This window comes from Meles meles, chromosome 7, assembly GCF_922984935.1.
Source record: "Meles meles chromosome 7, mMelMel3.1 paternal haplotype, whole genome shotgun sequence".
Classification (NCBI taxonomy): domain Eukaryota; kingdom Metazoa; phylum Chordata; class Mammalia; order Carnivora; family Mustelidae; genus Meles; species Meles meles.
In genome coordinates, this window is record NC_060072.1 from 58,162,385 (window position 1) to 58,186,591 (window position 24,207).

The 24,207-nt window shown below is 41.3% G+C and overlaps 2 protein-coding genes across 2 annotated transcripts in view; both read right to left on the reverse strand.

Annotated features, from left to right (window-relative positions):
- Nucleotides 1-10,103, reverse strand: part of GUCY2C (guanylate cyclase 2C) — a 77,341-nt gene extending 67,238 nt beyond the window's left edge. The window contains exons 1-3 of the mRNA XM_046013944.1: nt 9,863-10,103; nt 4,049-4,161; nt 2,435-2,499 (exon numbers count right to left, since the gene is read on the reverse strand). Of these exons, the coding sequence (XP_045869900.1) occupies nt 2,435-2,499; nt 4,049-4,161; nt 9,863-10,073 (389 nt within the window). The 5' untranslated portion in view covers nt 10,074-10,103. The remainder of the gene's footprint in view (nt 1-2,434; nt 2,500-4,048; nt 4,162-9,862) is intronic.
- The window catches only part of LOC123947594 (histone H4), a 76,064-nt gene continuing 55,905 nt past the window's right edge, over nt 4,049-24,207 (reverse strand). Inside the window, exons 4-6 of the mRNA XM_046013946.1 lie at nt 20,981-21,124; nt 10,092-10,252; nt 4,049-4,161 (exon numbers count right to left, since the gene is read on the reverse strand). The gene's annotated coding sequence lies outside the window, so the exon portion shown is untranslated. The remainder of the gene's footprint in view (nt 4,162-10,091; nt 10,253-20,980; nt 21,125-24,207) is intronic.

Sequence of the window (24,207 nt, forward strand, 5' to 3'; positions counted from 1 at the left end):
CAGTTTATTCTAAAATGAGTTGTCATAACATCTAGGCTGGGACATATACCTTTGTAGAGGAGTAGGGCTAAGGAACCAGAAGATGGCCACCACAACTACCACAGATGTTCTAAAGCCCAAAAGATGTCCTCCATATTTCTCCCTCCATGCATTGCCTCACTTCTGGCTCTTCTACGGACTACTCTGAGAAACACATCTCCTGACGACTTTACAATTTTCCTTCCCTGTTTAATACATGGATCTTCTTGTGGTTCTTACTCACCCATTGGGTTCTGGATTAAATATCTCTTTATCCACAAGGACGTTTCACTGATACCTGAAGTGGGTATGTGTTTAATATCTGTCTCTTCCACTAGACTGCAAGCTCCATGAAGGCAATGATCATGGCTGGCTTGTTCACCTCCATATCTCCAGTCCTTTGGGGTCCTATGTAGGCCCTCAATGCACACTTGATAAAGGAAGCAAAGCAATATCCCCCTTTCCATCTTGAGCCCTGCACTGAAGGGTTTCCCTAGGTGTCCTGCTTGTATCTCAGACTCCCCATGTTCACAGTCCAATGGACCTTTTATTTTTATTTCTCAAAACTGCTTTTTATCTTATTTCCCTATTTCTCTTAGTGTTTTTTGGTCTGTTTTCCATCCCTCATTCCAACATCCAGTTGTCAAATGCTATTGATTCTACCCTTAAATACCTTTAAAGACCTCCCTTTCTTTCCATGTCAACTGCTTTCATGCTAGTTCTGCCCTCCTCCTCTCCTCATGACTTTCCCATCTGTACTCCTGTGGGCTCTGGTCTTTCCTGTGCACTGTGGGTCCCTATTCGTCCCAAAGTTGAGCTGCCACTTACGGCACTTCCCTGCACAATCTTAATTGTTTCTGATGCAAATCTAATTAAATATACCCCCCTCCTCACCTGGAACTCATGACCTCCCAAATACAGCCCTACTTCATGTTTCCGGTTTTCTCTACTTCATGTTTCTTATTATTCCTCTGCTCATCTCTTGCACTCCAGTTAATACAGACTTTCATGAAATTTCTACACTTCTCTGCTTCTTTGCTCTTATACGCACTTCTCCCTCTGCCTGGATGGGATGCTTAACCGCTCATTTCGACCCATTAACATTTCACCCATTCTTCAACTCTCAACTCATACACCATTTCCTGCACGAAGTCCTTTTTTCTCTCTTGAGCTTCACTCTTCCAACCAGTGGAGGCTCTTTCCTTCTGTCCACCCCAGAGCAGCCTGCGTTTCTTTGGTGGAGTGTGTTATACTCTGCCTTGTACTGGTCCCCAGGGCTCTCGTTGCCTTCTCTATTTCACTGGGCAGGGGCTGTGTTTTACTTACTGCTCTCTACTCCGACAAAACCGAAATGCTTTTTTGCATATGGGAGAGCCTCACAAACAGTGAATCAATTTTCCTGCTGCTCCTTTCCTTCCGAGCACATTCACGGCATATCCGTAAGTGGTCGGATAAGACAACAATTGGGAATGAGTGCAAGGAAGAGTAAGAGCCTGAATTTGCCTGTATTTCGGTTTAGAAGATGAGCTGAGAAAGGGCTTCTGTGGTTTTCTGTGGCACGTGGGGGGTCTGAACACCTGAGTGTGTTTGTCCAGCTGTGAGGACATGTGAGAAGCAGATTTCACGACAGAAATTTCAGAAATTTAGTTTTACCTTTTCCAGAATCTATTGCAAGGGCAGCGTAATTTTCTCTGTGTAGACAAAGGTGATCCTTGATTCAGGGGAAGACTGAACAGATGAAAGAAAGGCATGGGAGAAGTATTTTGATTTGGGGAAGAACAAAATGTTTTGTGCTGATGAGAATTACACTGAGTGAAATGAAAGGAAAGGATGAGGGCGATTTTCCCAAAGACAGAGAAATATTTTTATCGTGGTATTAATATATTGGCAGCTTTTTCTGCGAAGCTGACAAGGGCGCTGGGCAAGGTGCCTTCATGTATTAAGTATATAATCCTCAGTGCTGTGAAATCAGTACCTCACTACTTGGCTATTCCTCTGGCCTCAGGAGGAGAACAGACCCCTGCTAATGCTCCGGGACAGCATTCTTCCTGTGTTTCCATACGCTGTGCTCACACCTTAGCGAAGATGCCCCTTTATTAAACTCCTTAGATTATCCAAGTTCATGGTCTTCTCTGTCCCCTGCAGGACTCTAATATTTTACCTGTCCCATGTTGGCTCTCAGGCTCAGATGTTAGTAACTGGACCTGAACAGATTTGGTCATTCACCCCACGGTAAGCAGAGGTCAAGTTGCCTGGATAAGTATTTTACTACAGAGAAGTAGAAAAACGCAAGGGCCCCAACACCCCTCACAGCGCTGCCTAGACCAGCTGCCATTTGATAAATCACTTAAATCGGTATCATGGCCTGACTTCAACTTACGGTGGCATTAAAGCAACAACCAACCAAATTACTTACTACATCTGGAAGGTGGAGTATGTACATGAGGGCCCCATGAGGACACAGCCCATTCGTTTGTTTTTCTGTAGAAAAAAAAAAAAAAAGAAAAAAGAAAAATGAATCTCTAAAATGAAAACAATGGGGGCGCCTGGGTGGCTCAGTTAGTTAAGCACCTGCCTTTGGCTCAGGTCATGATCCTGGGGGTCCTGGGATCAAGTCCAGCATCGGGCTTCCTGCTCAGTGGGGAGTCTGCTTCTCCCTCCCCACCCCCCACTACCTTCTCTCTCTCTCTCTCTCAAAAAAATAAATAGAAGCTTTAAAAAAATTAAAAATAAAATGAAAACAATGAATAAATGGATAGGAAGGAAATGGTAAGGGAAAAGGGCCCCAGAGAATTTGAAAGTGAGCCTGTCAAGAAAGAAGCAACACACGGTGCCTCGAGGTGGGCAAGGGGCGCTAAGGGGTAGAGAAGTCTGAGGAAGTGACGATGCTGTGGGTGGAAGGAAGGAGATTTTGTTGGAGGTGAACTTGGATTCTTCGTCAAAAGGAGAACGCAGAGTGGGGGAGAAGGACTGACTGTAACGTGAGCAGTGTCTGTGGGCCAGATTGTGGGCAGACTAGACTTGCAGGCGCTTTGGGGGAAGAGGGCAAGTTGCAGTTTTAAGGAGAGCTACAAAACAGGGCTAAAGAGAACGAAGTGCAAGGTGACCAGCCGGGTGATTATAGACGGCGTCTCGTACTATTTCTCAAAAGGAACATGATTAGGAACATGCCATCCCTGGCTTTAGGAAACCAGGATACACCTCTGTCCATAGAGATAGAGGAATGGAGGACACAACTCTTAGCATCATAACGTGGAGTTTGTAAACTCCCCTTCCTCACTCCCTGCCCTCTCAAGACTGAGAATGACTGCTGTCGTCAGAGTCTCTTCCTGACATGAGCCGACCGGTCTGGTCAGGGTCATGCTACTGATTAAACTTTTGTGTGGTTCTATGCCTAGAATTCTGCTTCTAGGAGAGCCTTGTCTTGGGTTTCTGTGGTAAAAAGGCGGCTTGCACACCTACTTGGCTTTCGAGAACTTGGAATATCCTTTCACTCCAGAAAGCCCTGGCTGGGATTGGGAGCTGGGAGGAGGAATTAGGCAAGAAGCTCTCCCTTTCTATTTCTACCCTTTAACATTACTGTTACTACTTTGAAATTCCCGTTTCAGATTCAGCCCTGAAGCCATTAACCTGTGGCCCCATCTAGGGTGACAACTTGAAACAGAGATCTCTGGTGTAGGACTTTGAAATACCTCAGGCACTTCCTGAGGGATACAAAAGAAAACCATTTAATGCCAACATTTAAAATTTTAAAATGTTTTGAAGACAACTTAAAACAAAAGAATTCCCCTCCGCAATATTGAAAGTGCACAAATAGAACATAGAAAGTTCCCCCCACTTTCCTGGATTCCCAGAAGGCCCTTATCACTTGGGAAACATATGGGGCCGAAGTCAGATTACCCTTTCTCCAAAACACTCAGCTATGCGACTAGAGGTGACATACAAGAGGCTAATGGACAAGTGCTCAAGTTCCACACTGTGACTTTGCTGTGCCGAGAGGTGTGAGCTCTACCTACAAGTCTTTACTTACAGAAATTTCCCTGAGTAAGTCAAGGCCTTCACAGGTGCTACTCCGGCAGTCATTTGACTTATAAATCACACTATCCGAATAGATGAAGGTAGCATTCACAGTCACATTTATGCCTGTTTCCAGAAATGAGGGAAAAGAGAAAATGTGTTATTTTTCCATAGTTTGTAGCCATGAGGTTTACTTTTTTACCAGCTGATCCTGGGAAAAAATGGATATTCCTCTTGGGGGCCTAAGAATATTATATTTAAGAATATATTTTATATTACTTCCTGTCACTTCTTTCCTGTCTCATTTCTGTCTGTCTGTCTCTCTCAACAGCCCTATTGAGGTAAAATTTACCCTCCATAAAAATCACCCGTTTAAAGTGTATAGTTTGATGATTTTTAGTAAGTGTGTATATTTGTGCAACCATCCCACAATCCGGTTTGATGACATTTTCATTCTGTTCATGACTCTCTTCTTTTCACGCTTGTAATCCCAGCAAGTTTCTTCTACACATCTGCAGAGTTTTAGGACAGCAAAGATACAGACAGTCTGATATCTCTTCTTTCATGTTCCCAAAGTGCTGATTCTGTTTGCTGCCAATGGGAACACTGGTGCCTCTGTGGTCAGCCCCCAAAGCCAAAGTGAAATGTGTCCATCAGGGTCTAGGGTCTTTGGATAATGGGTCATCTTCAGATAAGGGCAAGCGCACTGAGGATGATATCCCTCATTGCTAGATTGCTAGATATTCTCTCTTGGAAGGAAATAAAAAGACAGCACAACCATATGATCAAGGTCTGTCTCTTCCATTTCGTTTCCTCCAAATAAAAAAAATATTCAGGACAGATGTGTGATTCCTAAGCAGTGGCATCCTTCATTTGGCCAAGCGTTTACACAGAAAGTCTGGAAACCTCAGTCGCTCGTCACACTGCTGGATGAAGGATGCATGACTTTCTGTGTGTTCTTGCACAAGCCATCTGAATTTCTCTAACTTGGTGCCTTCGTACATAAAATGGGATTAAAACCATAACTGTCAAACATAATAATTTTGATACCTCCACAAGAGTAAAACACATCAACAACAGAAAAGGCTGTTGTTCTTCTGAACATCCAAATAACAGTGTTTTTCAAGACTGAGAATGAAACAGTCTTCGCACTCTTCCGCTGCCTCAGAGATGTGTCTGTCAACTAGGGGGCATTTTACCTCTTGCCTTTTTGGGGGAAGGAGGGTTGATTCAAGAACACTTACCTGATACTTTGTTCAGTAAGAGATCTGAATAAGAGTCGGCAGTAGGTCTAGTCAACTAGAAGAGGTCCACGCAAGAAGACCAGTCAGAGAAAATAAAAAGAGGTGGGGCCAGCCATGGATATAGCAGCAATTCACACCTGAATGTGGCCCTGTGTCCGCCACAAGACAGAACGCTTTGTACCCTTTTTGTTATTTAATTCTCATGGCAATAGGGAGACTACAGGGTATATGAAGCCGGGAGGATAGGACGAGTGAGGCTGTGGGGGGCCCAGAAGAAAAAGAGAGTGCATGTTGGGACCAGGGGAAAATGGTACCAGAGATGGTCTTAGAAAGCAGCAGGAGAGTCAGGGGGTGGAGTGGAGGCCAGCACAGAGTCACACAACATAAACAGGGCTTGGGAAGATGGCCACACCCACAGCTGTTAACGTCTAAGATAGCTCTTCCTCCGCTTCCCCCGTGAGGGCTCTGCTCCCTCCTGCCACCAGGAGGGGCACTGAAGATGACCCAATTCAAAATCCAGTGGTCCAGGCAGCCCCTGGCACACGGGCACAGCAAAACCCAAGTATAAATCCTGCACAGGATCTAGACGAAGGGGTGCCAACATCTATTGAGTGTGACCTCAGGCAAGTGACTTCATCTCTAGGGCCCCAGTTCCTCATCCATTTATAGATAGAACAGAACGGGGCAATCTCTGTTAATATATGCCTAGCATTGGGCTCTGGATTTTTGCATGCATTATTTCAATCCTTAAGCCTCCCCTAAATCCTAGGAGTTTAGTTAATATTTTATCTTCCTAATTTAAAAATGAGAAAACGGAGGTCTAGAGAGGTAGATTGTCTTGCTTAGGGTTACACAGCTGGGGTTTCGAACCTAGGACTGTCTGATTCTAGAATCAGACATATTGTAGAATGGTAGTTCACAATGTTTGGGCCACGGACCCGAGAGGTACCTCGAGAGTCTTTCAGGAGGGCTAGAAGGTCAAAGCTAGCCTAAGTAAATTAAGACATCTTTGTTTTTTCCGCTCTTCTCTCATGAGCAGACAGTACTTTTGAAAGTCTACATGATATTAACTGTATTATCCCAACAGATTAAATGTAGAAGCAGATATGAGAATCCAGCCATTTTGTATGAAGCCTGACATTAAAGATGTACAAAAATGTAAATTGATACCATTTTTCTTACCCATTTTTATTTTTTGGCTTGAGAAATAGAGGTTTTCGTTAGTAAATTTTATTTATGTGAACAGATAAGGTGTTTGTAATTATTTTAAATTAACCAATAAGCAAACATTTAAAACATTTCTCAGTCTTAATTTCCAATATAGTAAATGTTGGTAAATGTAACTATATATACAGAACTCTACAGAGCCTGCAATTATTTTGAAGAGTGTAAAGAGGTCTTAAGACCAAAAAAATCTGAGAGCCATTTCTGTAGAACATATGTTGTATGCTGCTCTCAAAAATTTTAAGGTTATGTGAACTGCTTCTGCTTTTGTTTTTTAATCGTGTAGGGGAAAATGAAGATCTCTTCCCTTTTATCTTCCCAAATCCCAACTGATTTCTCAAAACACTGAAAAATTTTCAGACAATGTAATGACTTCAAATCAAAGCTTAACTTAAAATAAACAGTTCCCCCAAGTGCTGCTCCTCATCTTTATCCTGCCTGCACCTCCACCCCACCAGGATACCTCTGTCCTGGGAAGATGAGTGGAATGCTATAGAATACAGAGAACCCTTCCTCCCTACCTAGGGCTTTGAGGATGGGGTTGGACCAAAGTGAATCTGAATATAGGTGCTGGAGTCTAGGAAAGGGACCCCTCAGCACATGAGACCAGTTGGCAGGTATGAATGAAGTGTGCTTAGTCATGGAACACAGATCCTTGAGGGGCTGATGTCCTTAAGTTGAAGGAATCTCTTTTTTTCATGTTTTCCACCAAACCCTATCTATTCTTCAAAACCTACAGGAGTTTCCTAAGTACTAGGAAAAAATATTGTTTTCTTCCATTTGGACATCACCCACATTTGAATTCTTAATTTTCTGCAATTTGGCTCTTTAAGTGTAGTGACTTAGAATTTCCCCCAAATAGTAATGCTCAGTGTGTTTAGACCATGAATCTATCTTTCTATCACAACCTGCACTTCTTGAGTTTCCTATGCATGAACACCCATCTAACAAAATGCATCACCATGTGTAAAAATCTGGGCATCGTTGTTTATACCCCCCAAATTCTCCTCTTGTTTAATCAACCACCTCACCATGTCTAATTCTATTTGGTAAAGGAGATGAGTGGAACTTAGAATAAACAACCCAATAAAGTGTTTATAATTACTAGTGATAGATAGATCAGGAATTCAATTCAGGTTATATGAGTCCAGAGATCAGATCTTAACACTACACTACACTGTATATTTTATATCCTGGTAACTTGTTCAAGTAACAGTAGCAGCAACACGATAGCAATGACACAACATTAATGTCCTCAACCAAAACAACAGTGACAACAATGAAACAACTGCTACTCTCTGAGTTCTTAGTATGTTTCAATCTGTGTATTAGGTACTTTATACGAATTTCCTCATTTAATTCATGCCATAGCCAACTACCCTTTATTGTGATTTTAAGCAATAAGGGGACTGAGGTTCAGAAAACTTAATTTGCTCCAGGTCGCTGGTGATAAACAGTTGGGTAAAAAGCTGGAATATGAACCAAGATCCGATTCCAAATCTCTGCTTCTAACCACAGTGTTCCACTGCCTTATTTTAATGGAAAGTTAGTTCTTGATGGCTAACGATCTTACGGTGGCAATACGATATGCTCTTTGGAACCAGACAGATATGGGTTGGAATCTCATTTCCAATAGGCAACCTGTATGACTTCAGCAAAGTTATTAAACCTCCACTGTGAAACTGTGCCGATAATGCCAATCTTACAGAACTGTGATGACTAAAGAGATTATATATCTTACCTAAGACACAACAGGTACTCAATAAAGAAAGAAACCAAGGCTCAGCGAGACAAAGGGAAATTGCTCGTCCAGGGTCACAAAGCGAAAAAACTCTAGGACAGTGACTCTAATCCATGTTCTCAGATTTCAGATCAAATACTCCTTACATGATGCCACAGTTTTGGTAAATAAGGGGCTTTAATTAAATGATCTTATAGTTCCATTACAGGTCTAGATCAGATCCATCTATCTATATTGGAATTGGTCTCGGGCAAGTCAAAGAAATGTATATTGCACAGCAAAAAGTTATCACACATATGTGATGTATGATACCTCTTGCTTTTATTACCATAGAATTTTATTGCATTTTTAGTGCTTATTCAAATCTTACTTATGACAACTCAGAACACACATGTCCAGTCTAGAAACAGAAATGTATAGCACGAGGGCTTAAATACCTTCTAGATACTATGTAAAGTCATTGGCAGAGGTACCAAATAACATATAACATATACATTTTGCTAGCCACATGACATTACCACAAGGTAATGAAACCATGCAGCTTGGGCACTAGAAAAGAGCTGATTACCATAGAATTTTAAATGGAGGAAATGAAGACATACCCTCTTTAGAACTACAAATAAACATTAAGATGTAAGATCTAGTCATTGACTCAGTAATTATACTTTTGGCAATCTAGTCTCAAGAATAGAAAAAAAATATATATAGATCTATGTGTGTGTGTGTTATATTATTTTAAAATAATCATGAAAATTTAAAAACAATAGGAAATCATATAGTAGGGAATAATCAGATGGTTTGGGAAGGTCGACTCCAAGGCATATTCTATATCCACTCACATGATGTGATGAAGATTCACATGAAGATTACGCAGCTTTAGGAAAGTCACTTGCAGAATAATGTGACATAAAATCAGAAAGATAGAAGATTGTTTCTATACCATAGTGATCCCAACCATGTTCTTAAAAACAAGAAACTTAGAGGCATATATTAACAGACACTGGAAATGAAATATCCAGGTGGCTGAAAATGATCAGGCATGATTTTTCCCTTTATATATTTTATCTGACGTTATAAAGTTTATTTTAATAACTACTAGACAATAAAGAACTGCACCTCTGAATTTGGTTGCAAATTTGATTCTGTCTTATAATAACAGCCAACAGAGAAGTAAGAGTGAACAGATTGATTAAAACCCCCAGAAAAAGAGTCTGTGCCTGTACGAATTTAAATCTCTTAATTCAGCTTCTTGACTGTAAGCCAGTAAAGTCTCAGGTCCAGATCAAATACTGCCTCTGAGCAGCTGCAGAAAGGAACACAATGCCCTCCTGAAACTGAGCTATCAATCGAGTTTTGTCTGGGGCAGTTCACTGCTGTGAACATCTTCAGTTCCCTGGGTTGGGGCCATTCCAAGAGCAGGGTGAATTAAGATGGAGCACAATGAGGTAGGACCTAAATCCTTCTCTCTGAGAACCTACTGCCTTGAAACAGAAAGGGGCTGCGGGGCCAGCCTTAGAGGAGAGTGGGTGATCAGGCAAATGGAAGGTCTTTGCTAAGCAACCCTTTGACCCCAGAGGTGGTAACAGGAAGGAGGTGGGCTCTTTTACCATGTTCTTACCAGCAGTAAGCAGACGCTGTTTCACTATTTCCACTCCCTCATCCACAACTTGTCTCAAGTTATCCAAGGACTCTGGGAAGGCTGAGTTGTTCATCATCAGGACGCTGATCTCGTAGCTGCCATTGTTGCAGTTCTGACTGATCTGGGAGGCCCAGAACGTCAGCCCTGGATGGAGGAGCAGTGACCACAAAGCTAAGCCCAATAGTGTCATTGTCGTGTCCTTGCTTACCTCAGAACCATACTCCTTGTGCTCACTTGTTTTACTCTGTGCCTTTAGGGAGGCAGGGATTCCAGCTGCGCAGCCTCTAGCTGGGTCCTTTGGTCCACTCTTCCCCACGCTCCTTTCTGGTCATGCCCCACTGGTCACGTGGGCCATGGAATACAGCCTCCCTGCCAGCAATTAGGAGCTACATTATGATAGGAGATAAACCAAAGTTCACTTTGTGTGTTTGCTCACAGAAAGGCCAGAGTTATAAACAGGGAGACTGCCTGGGCCTCACCCAATAAAAATACATCAATTTGTGACACACCGCTGGGAAGAGGAAAAAGGGGAAGCGAGAAGTCTAGTATACACATAAAAAGATGTGTAAAATGAAAAATAAGGGTCAAAGGGCTTAAAGGAAAGCACAAATATCATGGACTATTGGTGTTTAGGTTATATCTGCACACTGGAACTGAATCCTTAACTAGGAAGAACTGTGTTTCAGTCACTGGTCAGCAACTGTTTACTGAGACTTGATTGGGTGCTGGGCATTAGCAAGGCACTAGAGATACAGCTATAGGTGGTGTGGGTACTTTAATTCTCCATGGAACATGCATTCTGGTGGTGAAGACACACATTAAATAAATAATTGTGAATAAACTCAACTGCGAAAAAAAGGGCAGAGTGCTCTGGGGCACAGGGCAGATTAACAGCGTATTCTAGAAAGTCAAGGAAGTTTTCCCGAGAAAGTGTCCTTTAAGTTAAACCCTGAAGGAAGAACAGGAGTTAGGTCAATGGAAAGAGGAGGAGCATATGGAGGGCAGGAGGACAGCGTGTCCAAAGGCCCAGCAGTGGGAAGTAACATGGATGTCTGAGGAACTGAAAGAAATACAGCATGGTTGGAGTAAAGAGAGCTAGGAGTCTAGGGGCGATAAAGGTTCTCAGTGGAGGGGCGCCTGGGTGGCTCAGTGGGTTAAAGCCTCTGCCTTCAGCTCAGGTCATGATCTCAGGGTCCTGGGATTGAGCCCCATATTGGGCTCTCTGCTCAGCAGGGAGCCTGTTTCCTCCTCTCTTTCTCTGCCTGCCTCTCTGCCTGCTTGTGATCTCTGTCTGTCAAATAAATAAATGAAATCTTAAAAAAAAAAAAAAGGTTCTCAGTGGAGTAGGCAGGGGTAGGCCATAGGGTTTCCTATAAGCCATTAAGGATCTGGAACTCCACCCTGAAGGTTAAGAAAGGAACATGATCTGATGGATTTTGTAAAGACCTCTTAGGCTGCCATGACAAGAATGACCTAGAGAGAGTGGGGACACAGAGTAAATTAGGGCAGTGTTTCTGTGGTCTAAATGCGAGGTAAAGGAGACCTGGATGAGGGCAATGGCCATGGTGATGGGTTCAAGAGTTACCTAAAAGACACAGACAAACCATAAGAGACCCTTAATCTCAGGAAGCAAACTAAGGCTTGCTGGGGTGGAGGGGGTGAGGTATGGGGTGGGTGGGTGATGGACACTGGGGAGGGTATGTGCTGTGGTGAACCCTGTGTATAGTGTAAGACTGATGACTCACAGACCTGTACCCCTGAAACAGATAATACATTATATGTTAATAATATAAAAAGACCATAAATTTTAAAAAAACTAATTAAATTTAAAGTAACACAAGCTGAGGAAAAAAAAATAAGTATCCAAAATGTATATGAAATAGTTTTAAAGATGCTCTCAATATGTATTTTCACTGTTTCAAAAAATAAAATGTTTTAAATATGAAAACTATAGGCAATTTCTTTAGTGTGAATAAAGATTTCCTACAAAAGGAAAAAAAAAGGAGAGATATCTAGGAAGTAAAATAGATGAGACTTGGTAGTTATTGGATGTGGGAGCATTAGAAAGAGGAAGGAGTCAAGAGTGGCCCCTGATAAGCTCAGTTGGGTAGGTGGGAAAGTTGTTAAACAAGCTCTAGGATTCTGGAAGAGGAGCAGGTTTAAGGAAAAAGATCATGACATCTGTTTTTGGACATGCTGATTTTAAGGAACCTGTGCAGATGTGGAATAGCCTAGAGTTTTGGGAAGAGGACCTGAATCTAAATGGAGGTTTGGAAATATAGTCAGAGATGTAGTACAATCGACAAAATAATGTCATTATTTACACCATTGACTTGATGACCACTTAAGCCAAGTTTATGTTTTAAACTTAAAGTAAGTAACATCAACAAGATGGAGGGCTAGGAAGCCCCAGCTTTCATCCCTCCACGAAAACAAATTAACAACTGCCCACAGATGAAAACAGCTCTGGGAAGGCTTTGGAGTACAATGAAGAAGCTGTAGCAACCCAGTGGAACAAAAAAATCAAGATGGCCCCATAGGAAAACACAAGCATTTTATATGTGTCATTCCATCCTCCAGTGTGGCCCTGCTCCACACCAAGAGGGATCCCCTTGGCCATGATCCTACTGCAGGGAAAGGAGAGCAAGAGGACCCCAGCAGCCTTTATCACTGGTAGAAAACCTGCAGTTTTCATCATCAAGGACCTCTACGGTGTTTGCTGACACTAAGTCCATCTGACAGAGATGCCTGAAGTACACACTGCTGTGTCTCCTTCGAGAAGGAGCTGTTGGTGCACCCTCACTAGGACCAGAGCCACTGCACCACCCTCCCCAGTGCCTTGGTGCCTGCACCGCAGACCCCAGGATCCAGAGGGATCTCATTGGTCAGGACCTCCCCTGTGGGGTAGAAGGAGAGCAAGAGAGGGCTAACAGAACTTGCTGCTATAGTTTTGGTATCAAGGATGCTTGCAGTCTTCACCAGCGCTGACCTCAGCTGACAGAACTGCCTGTTTTTAATGAGTACATGATATAAAACAAAGCACTCATGATAAGAACACAAAATGTAGGGATAGGAGAGTAAAAGTATAAAAATTTATGTGCAATTAAAGTCAATAAATACAAATAAAGAAAAAAATAAGAGCAAATCACTACGAAAAAAAATATCACATAGCAAAGAAGAAAAAAGAGTGGAAGAAAGGTACAAAAGAGGAGTAAAACAACAGGAAACATAGAAGGAAATGACAATAATAAACGCTCTCATATCAGTAATTACTTTTTATTTTGTTTGTTTCAGGTTTTAAAATTCTAGTTAGATAACATATAGTATAATATTGGTTGAAGGAGGGGCGCCTGGGTGGCTCAGTGGGTTAAGCCACTGCCTTCGGCTCAGGTCATGATCTCAAGGTCCTGGGATCGAGCCCAGTGTCTGGCTCTCTGCTCAGCAGGGAGCCTGCTTCCCTTCCTCTCTCTGCCAGCTTCTCTGCCTACTTGTGATCTCTGTCAAATAAATAAAATCTTAAAAAAAAATATTGGTTGAAGGAGTAGAATTAGTGATTAGCTTAAATATAACACCCAGTGCTCTTCACAACAGGTGTCCTCCTTAATCCCCATCACCCATTTAGCCCATCCCCCACCCATCTCCCCTCCAGCCACCCTCAGTTTGTTCTTAATAGTTAAGAATCTCTTATGGTCTGCCTCCCTCTCTTAAGAATACTGTTACGCTGAAAAAAAATAAATAAATAAAAAAAAATAAAAAAAAAAGAATTACTTTAAATGTAAATACGTTAAGCTCACTAAACAAAAGGCACAAGTGGCTGATTTAACAGATCAAAAAACCCCACCAATACTCATCAACATGCAATGTACAAGAGATTCACTTTAGATTTAAAGACACTGATAGGCTGAAAGTGAAGAATAGAAAAAGATATTCCATGCAAATGGTAACCAAGAAAATATACTTACATCAGACAAATTATACAAAGAAGGACATTATACAATGATAAAAGGGTCAATTCAATAGGAAAGTATAATAATTATGCACTCAACACAAGAGCACTTACATATATACAGCAAATACCAACATGCCTGAAAGAAAAACTCAACAACTAACAAATTGACAACAATCTAATAGCAGCAAGGGACTTCAATATTCCTCTTACAATAATGGACAGAATACCAAGACAAAACAGATCAATGAAAAAACAGCTGATTTGAACAATACTGCAGACCATATGGACATACACCAACTTTCCGTCCAATAGCAAAGAATACATATTTCTTATGTGCACAAGGTTCATTTTCTAGGATATAACAATGTTACATCCAAAAAACAAGTCTTAACAATTTCAAGAAGATTAAAACCATTCTAAGAATTTTTTTCTGACCACAGTGGAATAAAACTGTCAATAACAGCAAAAAATAAAATAAAATAAAATTAGAAAAGAGAATAAGTAAATAATGGAAAATTAATGAATGTGTGAAAATGAAACAACACACTCTAAAACAACTCTTGGGTAAAAGTGGTAATCAAAAGAGAACTGAAAGAGTACCTTGAGGCGAATAAAAAGGAAAACCAAACCCATACCAAAACTTATGGGATGGAGCAGAAGCAGTATTAAGGGGGAAATTTATACCAATAAACATTTACATTAAGAAAGATCTCAAATAAACAATCTAATTTTATACATCGAGAAAGTAGAAGAACAAACTAAACCCAAATTTAGCAGACAGAAGGAAGTAATAAAAATTAGAGGAGAAATAAGTCAAACAGGGAATAGAAAAAAATCAACAAAACTAATAATTGGTTTTTTGAAAAGATAAAACTGACAAACCCTTAACTAAGGAACAAAGAGAAAGTGCATATAAATAAAGTAAGAAGTGAAAAAGTGGACATTACAATGGATGTCTCAGAAGTAAAAAGGATCAGAAGGGACAATTTAAGCCGTTATACACACTAATAAAGTGGGTAACCTAGAAGAGTTGCATAAATTTCTAGAAACATACAACCTACCAAAACTGAATGAAGAAAAAATGAAAAGCGTGAAACAAATAACAAATAAGGAGATTGAATCAGTAATTGAATACCTCAACAAAGAAGTCCAGGACCAGGTGTCTTCATGCATAAATTCCACCAAGTATTCAAAGAAGACTATCAATCCTTCTTAAACTCTTTCAAATACAGAAAAAGAAAGAACACTTCCAAACTCATTTTATGAAGTTAGCATCATGTTAATACCAAAACCAGATAAAGAGATCAGAAAATTATAGACCAGCATTCCTGATGAACACACATGAAAAATCCTCAATAAAATATTAGTAAACTGAATTCAATAGCACATTGAAAGGACCATACACCATGATCAAGTGAAATTTATCTTTCATATGGAGGGATAGTTCAATATATTCAAATCAATGTGATTTACCACATTACCAAATAAAAGGGAAAAAAAAACCATGATCATCTTACTAGATTAAGAAAGAGCATAAGACAAAGTCCACTGATTCATGATTACAATTCTTGGGGCTCCTGGGGGGTTCAGTCAGTAGGACAAGTGACTCTTGATCTCAAGGGTGTGAATTCAAGCCCCACTGCTCCGTAGTCCCACACTGTGTATAGAGTTGACTTAAAAAAAGTACATGGTTAAAATTCTTAATAAAAAAGTGTAAAGGAAACTTACATCAACACAATAAAGGCCATCTATGAAAATCTCACAGCTAAAATAATTAACAGGAAAAACCTGAAATCTTTCCCTTGAAGATCTGGTACAAGGCAAGGATGCCCATTCTTGCCACTTCTTTTCAAAATAGCACTGGCAGTCCTAGCCAGAGCAATCAGGCAAGATAAAGAAAGAAAAGACCTCCATAAAAGAAAAACTCCCTTCTATTTCTCCTTTTCTCTCACACTACACCCATATTCTGACCCCAGGTGTGTGGTCTTTCCCCACACCAAGTAATCCTACCGCAGTGCAGGGCCGACAGGGAGAACAGACTTCCTTAGGACATGACTTGAGAGAGATCCTGTGAGTGATGATGAGAAATCTGTCTTCAGACCTCTTGGGATAGGACAGTGATTGCCTGATGTAACACTCTGGTTACCCTGATTTAGCCTAGCTGGTTCTACTGTTCATCCCAGGTAGATTAAGAAATACATCCTGGGTACTCAATTAACCAAACCTTAGTAGAAGGGATTAGTAAAATTGAATGGTACTAGTTGTGATTCTCGTCATTTTATAGTAGATGGGAACCTAAAGGAAAGGCTGGTTCTGGAAATGTACTCAATTATTGAAAACAAGCAGAACTTACGCTTCTCTTACCAGAAGCAGAGGGGAGAGATAGATGGGTAACCAGAAAAAGGCAGGGTTATGGGAGGATCTATTCATGTAACAATAAATGAGGGAGAACAACCAGTATTTTAGCACTCAACAGGGGTTGACCAAAAGGGATAGAGAGCACCATGGCTGGCTGGTGTTTGTCTCAAAGAAACAGAGGTTGGTTTTTTTAAAAAAATTGTTAAATTATGAAGTCAATAATTCATATTAAGACATAGTCTGCAATGAATATATACAAATTAAAAAATTAAAAAGTGAACACTCATGTATCTACATTATAGTTTAAGATATACCATGTCACCAGGGCCTTTGCACCTGTGTGTACCCCATCCATCCCTAAGGTAGCACCCCTCCTGATCCCAGCATAGCCAGGAGGCTGAGGGAAGAGCCCATGAGGAGATCAAGATATTGAAGCATTTGTTGATCATGGCATATTAGTATGGGGATGAAACATGCTGGAGAAGTTGGGACACAAAACGCCCATATTGGTGGGATGGTTGATGTGGAATAGGGCGGCTTTACTCATGGTGTCTCCAGAAGTCTCTGACTTCACCGAACTTAGCTTTGATTTAGAAGGAAGGTGCTGGGATTATTTTATGGGTAGGGCAGGTAGTGGTGGGTGACTGGTAGAGGTCAGGTCAGGAATGGGTGTTCCCTGGAGGCTTAGTGGATGTGAGGAAGACTGGAACACCAGGCTGCAGAGAGGCACATGGCCATCCCAGCGTGGATTAACCTCTGCTACAGGCAATGGTTTTATATGTTGTGCATCTGGCGGCCAAGCTGGAACCCAGCAGTGGCTTTCTAACTTGTTGCTCTTGCCACCTCCCATGGTAGGAGAAAGAGCAGACTTTCTGCTTTTGTTCATTTGGTCTAGAAATGAATGCAAGCCATGTCTAGGATTCTAGGGTGGAGAAAATGAGGTAGATAACTGCCCAGTGCTTTTAATTCAGATATGAAAACAGGTACATGTGGTTCTGGGAATCCTCTGATTACGACATGTAACCAGGAAAAGATTTCCAAATGGGAAGACCCAAGATAACAGCCCTTCCCGGATCCTAAAACCACTAGCATGTAGATCATAATTAAAGGGAGGCAGGTTTGCTGGGAGCGTTTCAAGGGTCAAAAGCAAACAATAAAACACTAGGGCTGGCAGAGTTAAAGACACACTCCAACAGGAAACAAAACCTCTCAAAGACAGGAGAAAAGAAGGGAAACAACTCCACAGGGGAAGGGATAACAGAATAAGCTGCTTGCACATGGCACTCTCTGTTTCTAGCAACACTTTGGGTCTCTTTTACAGGCTTCCTGCTAAGCCCACCTTCTCACCTTCGGGGCTGCAGGAGCCCAGCACCTCCGCACTCCACAGCAGCCCGAGGCTTCCTTTGTCTTCTCAGCTCAGCGGAGAGGCAAAAATGAGTTTTTCGAAAGGAATTTTACCAAATAAGGGAACTAAAACATGACCATTTTTTTTTAGTAAGTACAATGTTAGAAGTTCTGATCTGAATTTATTGAGAAAAAATGGCAACAGTGACATATTTCTTTTTTTTTTTTAATTTTAGTTATTGATTTGACAGAGAGAGAGAGAGAAAAAGTGTTATGCCCGAGTTTTCGCATCCGAGAGACCACCAAGGAGCCAACACCAATGCAATCACACGAGGGTTGACAAACTTACGCTTGGGCCCAAGTATATCCCACGCAGCGAAGTAGGGACTTGGACCCCAAGCTTAGTTAAGGCAGGGGTATTTATGGGTTCCTGTTGCTAAAGCAGGGTGGGGGTATCTGGAACCAAAGCAGGGTGGGGCTTCCTGTTACTAAAGTAGGGTAGGGGTCTCTGGAACTAAAGTAGGGTGGGGCTTACTAAAGCAGGGTGGGGGTCTCCGGATCTAAAGTGGGGTGGGGCTTCCTGGAACTAAAGCAAAGTAGGGGAAAGTTCAGCCCTTGGGCACAGGGGTCTGAGATGGCTGTACTTATGCTAAGGCTAAACCTGAGGTGGGATGGCCTTAATTTTTCTCGGCCTCCACAAAAGCACAAGCAGGCAGAGAGAGGGGCAGGCAAAGTGAGAAGCAGGCTCCCTGCTGAGCAGAGAGCTCGATGTGGGGCTGGTGATCTAGGATCATGAGCTGAGCCCAAGGCAGACACTTAACTGACTGAGCCACCCAGGCACCCCACTGACGTGTTTCTCACCCGATGACCAGATAGACTCACGAGATTAACTGAAACACACACTGGATGCCGGGAGCCAGAAGTCACAAATGATTCTGCTCCCTGTAGTGAAGTTGTTTGTTTATAAGGGTCCCTTGCATTTGGGTCTAAATTTGCCAAGTTTACTTATGAAGTTATATCCTCAATTAAATGTTATATAATCTGATAAAAATAGCTATGAAAAATGTTGGAAATCTTAAAAGCAATTTACTAAGAAAACTGCTGTGGCAAGATTGCTATAAAACACTGGGGAATAACATAAAAAAAAACTAAAAATAATCTGCCCTTACAGAATTCATCAACTGTCTTCAAACAGCAAACATTAAAATCTGCAGAAAATACCCTAGGGGGTTGGTTTACTTAAGAACGCTGATTCAGAGCTCCAATCAGGGGGACTCCTGCTCCAATAGAAGTCCTTGGCCTAACATTAACCAACTGGCGAATAAGTGAACATGAATATGCTTTGACATAAAATTGAAAATTTAAGGTGTAAATATATACTTTTAAATGATTCCTGCCTTCACTGATTTTTTTTTTTTTTTCCTGCAAAGGAAATACTTCCTGGTCTTGTTCACATAGGATAACAAAATGCCAAGATGGATTAGGTAGCAAAAAGGCTAAGAGGTTTTGCTGAGTACTCAAGTGGTTTTGGATATGTAAACCTTGGGAATTAGATAGGGGGGAATACAAATTGCTTTCTTTCTTTTTTTTAAGATTTTATTTATTTATTGACAGACAGAGATCACAAGTAGACAGAGAGGCAGGCAGAGAGAGAGGGGGAAGCAGGCTCCCTGCTGAGCAGAGAGCCCGATGCAGGGCTCTATCCCAGGACCCTGAGACCATGACCTGAGCCGAAGGCAGAGGTTTAACCCACTGAGCCACCCAGGCGCCCCACTAATTGCTTTCTATAATAAAATGCAGAAAATTTGAATTTCCCAGTGCCAATCCAGGAAAAAGGGAGTAAGGAGGAGAGATGGGAAGAGGAACAAGAAGAATGGCTTGCGGCTGGAAGTGAGATATTAAAAAAATGGCCAGTGAGAAAGGCGTAGTGGGATGAGGCTAAAGATTTTTAAGAACAAAGATGTATAACATAAACAGAAGTTGCTTGTGTTTTCCTTGAAGACAAGATGCCTCACTTTATCCATGCAGCTGACTCTGAGAGTTCCCTCGTTGTTTTCAACATTATAGTACACGAGACCAAATGTCTGACTTTGTGATCACTGTACGCTAGTGGGAATCTAAAACTGAAAACCCAAACCTTCAGTCAAGTCTGTGCCATGCACCGCTTGTCTACTTTGCGGGAATTACAGAAAGGTGCTTGGATCTGCATCCAGACCGACAGGGTAAGGACAGAAACAGGACGTCTGGGTGATTTGCCGATGCAGGAGTCTGAAGTCAGAGATGACCACGATAACTCAAGACTTCAGGACTTAACGCAACAGTGGGGAGGATTTTTAGACTTTCTACTAGTATGGAATGAGATTCAGAGGAATCTTATCTAGGTCACAAGATAGGGTGACCCTCCTCCTCCCTGAACACTATCACAGACCAGGGCTGCATCTCCCAAGTTAGCACCAGAGCTTGAGATGGGTCAGGCTGACAAGTTCATTCCTTTTCCTTATCAGAGTCCTTTCCTGGGGTCTTCCCCCTTCCCCATCCTAAGAGAAACTCTATTTAATCCTTGAGCAATGTCTTCCTCTCCCACCTTCCCGAACCCATGTTGTACAGTATTCCTTGGTGCCCAGGAAGGGTTGGCGTAGGTGATGGTTATACACTTGCCAGCAGTAGTTAGGAATCTATTAAATTTCCTAGTGACTCCTGGGTCAGCACCTTCCTCCAGGTGGCTGTGTTTGTATACTATGAACGGGAGGTAAATGTTGGAGTAGTAGTGTTTCTCAGTGTAACAACGTGGTCTACCTTCCAGAAACGGCTTCATTTGTCTTCTCTTACCTCAAACACAACAGACAAAAAAAGGCACAGTCCATTTCCTAGGGCTGCCAAAGAGGGGTTAGCTGGGCTGATGTTTCAGTCCTGAAAAAGGAACTCCGTATTTTCCTATAGAGAAGTCAGGTCCTGGGGTGGCTGAGGGATTACTTTCTCATTGTTATATGGGTTAAAATAATAGCTTGGGAAAGAAGGAAAGAAGACAGTGATCATTTCCCTGAAATGTAAACTCCTCATAAACAGAGATGGTTTTATTTATTGATGCTCCCTTAGCAGGTGGTTGGAAAGGCAGGAAAAGCATTTAAAGAACAGAATGGTATATCTGAGGTAAAGAAGAGCTTCTTTGAGTTCCAGGAAGTAGTTTGATATTCTTAAACAAACTCCCCCAAAACCCACAAAACTTGGGCTGGATTTTGGAATCTTGTTTTGGCTATTTCCTAAGCCTATGAGCTCAGGCAGATAACCTAAATTTGCTGATCTTTGCTTTTCTCATTTCTAAAATAAATGAAATTTCTCTTCTAGCCAATAAGCCTCCCCCTCCCCTCAGGGACCCTTGTTGGAATCTGGACATGGATCACTGTGCCAGATGATTGATGGGATCTGCCCAAACAATATCCACTTACCTGGTATTGAAGAGCCACGCTGGGGGTAATTCATTCTTAGGGACACTGCCCATCACTGAACCGTAGAGCTTAGTGGCCATATTACTCAAATCTGATTCTGCACCAGCCCATAAATACATGTTTTAGTTCAGGGGAGAAAAAGGCCTGGAATGAAAAAGTGAAAGAGCAATGTGACAGTGAGCAGAATATTCAGCCAGAGGTATCGTTTCCTAGTGGCCCTGTAATAGACTCCAACACATAATGGAGAAGGATGCTATTCCACACTTGGTCAAAGATGGACACACCTCTCTGGCACTCTGGGGATCCTGGATGGTTGTGTCAGGGCCTGCTGGAGTTGTGGCAGCACCCGGATGGGGACTTCTGTGTATTAGCAAATTGCACCTGCCAGAGGCAGGGACCCACCAGGGACCCTCATGAGTTGTGTGCCTGTAGCAATACACAGCATAAGTAGGCTTATTGGACAATATGCAAGGCATGCCCAGCAATTTTCAGAAACATGGGAGCAACAATAAGTAAAAATCAACTTACTACTCTTGCTGTGAACTTTGCAGATTCCAGAATGGAGAAGTTTAGGTTAAATAAATTAGAAAATGGTATTATAAAGTGCTTATCACACACTAGGTCCTCAACAGCCGCTGGTTATTGTTATTCCAAATGCCCTTCTCTAAACAGCAGAACTGATTAATCTTCCCTTTGCATCACTTCTGTGAACAGCAGGTATTTCTTCTCTCACTTCAATTAAAATCGTATTTAACTGAACTTAACTGAAATATTTAAGCATATGCCAGCTTGACTATATTAGAAAAAAAAATATGATAGTGGAAAGAAATTTCAGTTGTGTCCAAGAAATGATGATATGCCTAGATGTGGTTTAGAAATTATCCCTAAAGCAAATATTTGGAAATCGACTACATTTATGTAGATAGACTTCTTTATTGCCTGAAGTATATTTACAGTGAACCAGGATATATTTGAAAGAAAGAAACAAGTTCTGAAATGTAGAGTGGCAGATATTTCTTTTCATGTTATATAGGAGGAAAAATTAATTTGTTAAATGTTTAAAATTTGGCAAAATTTGAAGGATTTGTTCATCAACAAATGCCTGATGAAATAGGACTGGATTTAAAGTGGTAAGAAGATCAGAGGGGAAAGATTCTTCTTCATGGTTTAAGCTTGCAAAAATCAGTTGCCCAAAGACAAAACATATCAAGTGTACTAAATGGAAGCACATTGCACACATATGATTTTTCTTTTGAAACTTGAAAGAACTTTTATAGTTTTGCTATTGGAATAAAATATAAAAAACAGTTTTGACTTTACAGTTATTTTATTTTCGTATTTCAGAGCCAAGATTTTTTTCTCTCTGGTCTCAAACATCTTTATAGGCTTTTAAATTCTCAGAGATCTAGACAGTGATTAAATGACCCTGATAAATAAGGGTGTAAAATAGACAGGAGAAAAAAGCCAAGCCCGTTTACAGCCATTACCCACAACATCCCAGGGAAATAAGCAAGAGTGTGTGGGGTGTTTCCCAGAGAAGCAGAAGCTAAGTCAACAAAACAAAGTACAAAGCTGTAGATTTGTCTGGAAAGAAAATACAATCACACTGATGATGGGAATGTGGGAGCCTGTGAGAATTCTTGGGAAAATTTTAGAGTGAGAGCTTTAGCTTTAAGGGTAGACAGAAACATAAACATGAAATTAGCAGGAATAGTAACGATGAGGCAAGAGGTTTGGATTTTATTATGAGGAAATGGAAGTCAGTCGAGTTTCTGGTGTCAGTCTTTTTGGTGTTATTTATTGTCATATAATGTGTGTGGTGCTGCTGATGGAAACTTGAGTTTAACTTTAAAAAGGGAGTCAGAGGGGCGCCTGGGTGGCTCAGTGGGTTAAGCCTCTGCTTTTGGCTCAGGTCATGATCTCAGGGTCCTGGGATTGAGCCCAGCATCAGGCTCTCTGCTCAGTGGGGAGCTTGCTTCCTCCTTTCTCTTCTGCCTGCCTCTCTGCCTGCTTGTGATCTCTCTGTCAAATAAATAAATTAAAAAAAAAAAAAAAAGGGAGTCAGAGATGACAGCAGTTGAGATACAAGTTTCAAATTCTCCCTGTTCAAACTGAGGGATTCCTAAAACGCTATATGCAGATGAAGAACAAGAAATGCCCCAGTGGAACCTGTGAAAAGCATGGTGAAGGATGGAGAGGGTTGAGGACCTAGGAGAGAAGCTCAGGAAAGATGAACAGAAGAAAAGGATGAAAACAGGGACGTCTGAGCAGGGGACAGAGCTGGACTTCATCAAACCAGCTTTGACTCCTTTCCTGATACGTGTTCACTTAAAAGATTTCTCTATGTGAGGCAGACAACAAATAGCATATCTATATTTAACATAGAAATTACTGGGCTTGAATAAAAGAGCCTGAAAAATCACGGGAGGGTCAATGAAATATAGGAGGGAGGAAGCTTAAATGGCATAAGAATTAACACCTTCCTTTCACTGAGCAACTACCAGGCACTTGCTACTCCAACTGTCCTGTTTATAGTCATTATTTAATTGACACACCAACCATATTTTGGAGAGTTTTATTATCTCTATTTTGTGGAGGAAGGAAGCTCTTTGGGTCCAAGATTACACGTGTGCTAAGTGACAGAGCCAGAATTTGGATGGATTTTGCCACACTCCACAGGCAAAGGTCTTTCTCCTCTGAGCCTATTGATGGAGACTGGCGGTTGGGAGCTAACTGTGGGGGCAAGAAATTACACCAACTCAAATAACAAAGAAAGAATTTAGAATTTAGTCAAATTCTGGAAGCAGCCAAAGCATCCTTTAATAGATAAATGGATACATAAATATATATTATATATATATGGCATACCTATAAAATACAATTTTATATAGGAAAAATGGAATATTATTCAGTCATAAAAAGGAATGAAATCTTGCCATTTGCAGAAGACCTAGAGTAAAATGCAAAGTGAAATAAGTCAGAGAAAGACAAATGCCATATGATTTCACTCATATATGGAATCTTTAAAAAATATTCATTTATTTATTTTGGAGAGAATTTGGGGAAGGGAGAGAGAGAATCTCAAGCAGTCAGCACTGAGCATGGAGCCCGACTCGGGGCTCTGTCTCATGACCCTGAGATCATGACCTGAGCCAAAACCAAGAGTCGGATACTTATCTGATTGAGCCACCACATATGTGGAATTTAAGAAACAAAACAAAGAATAA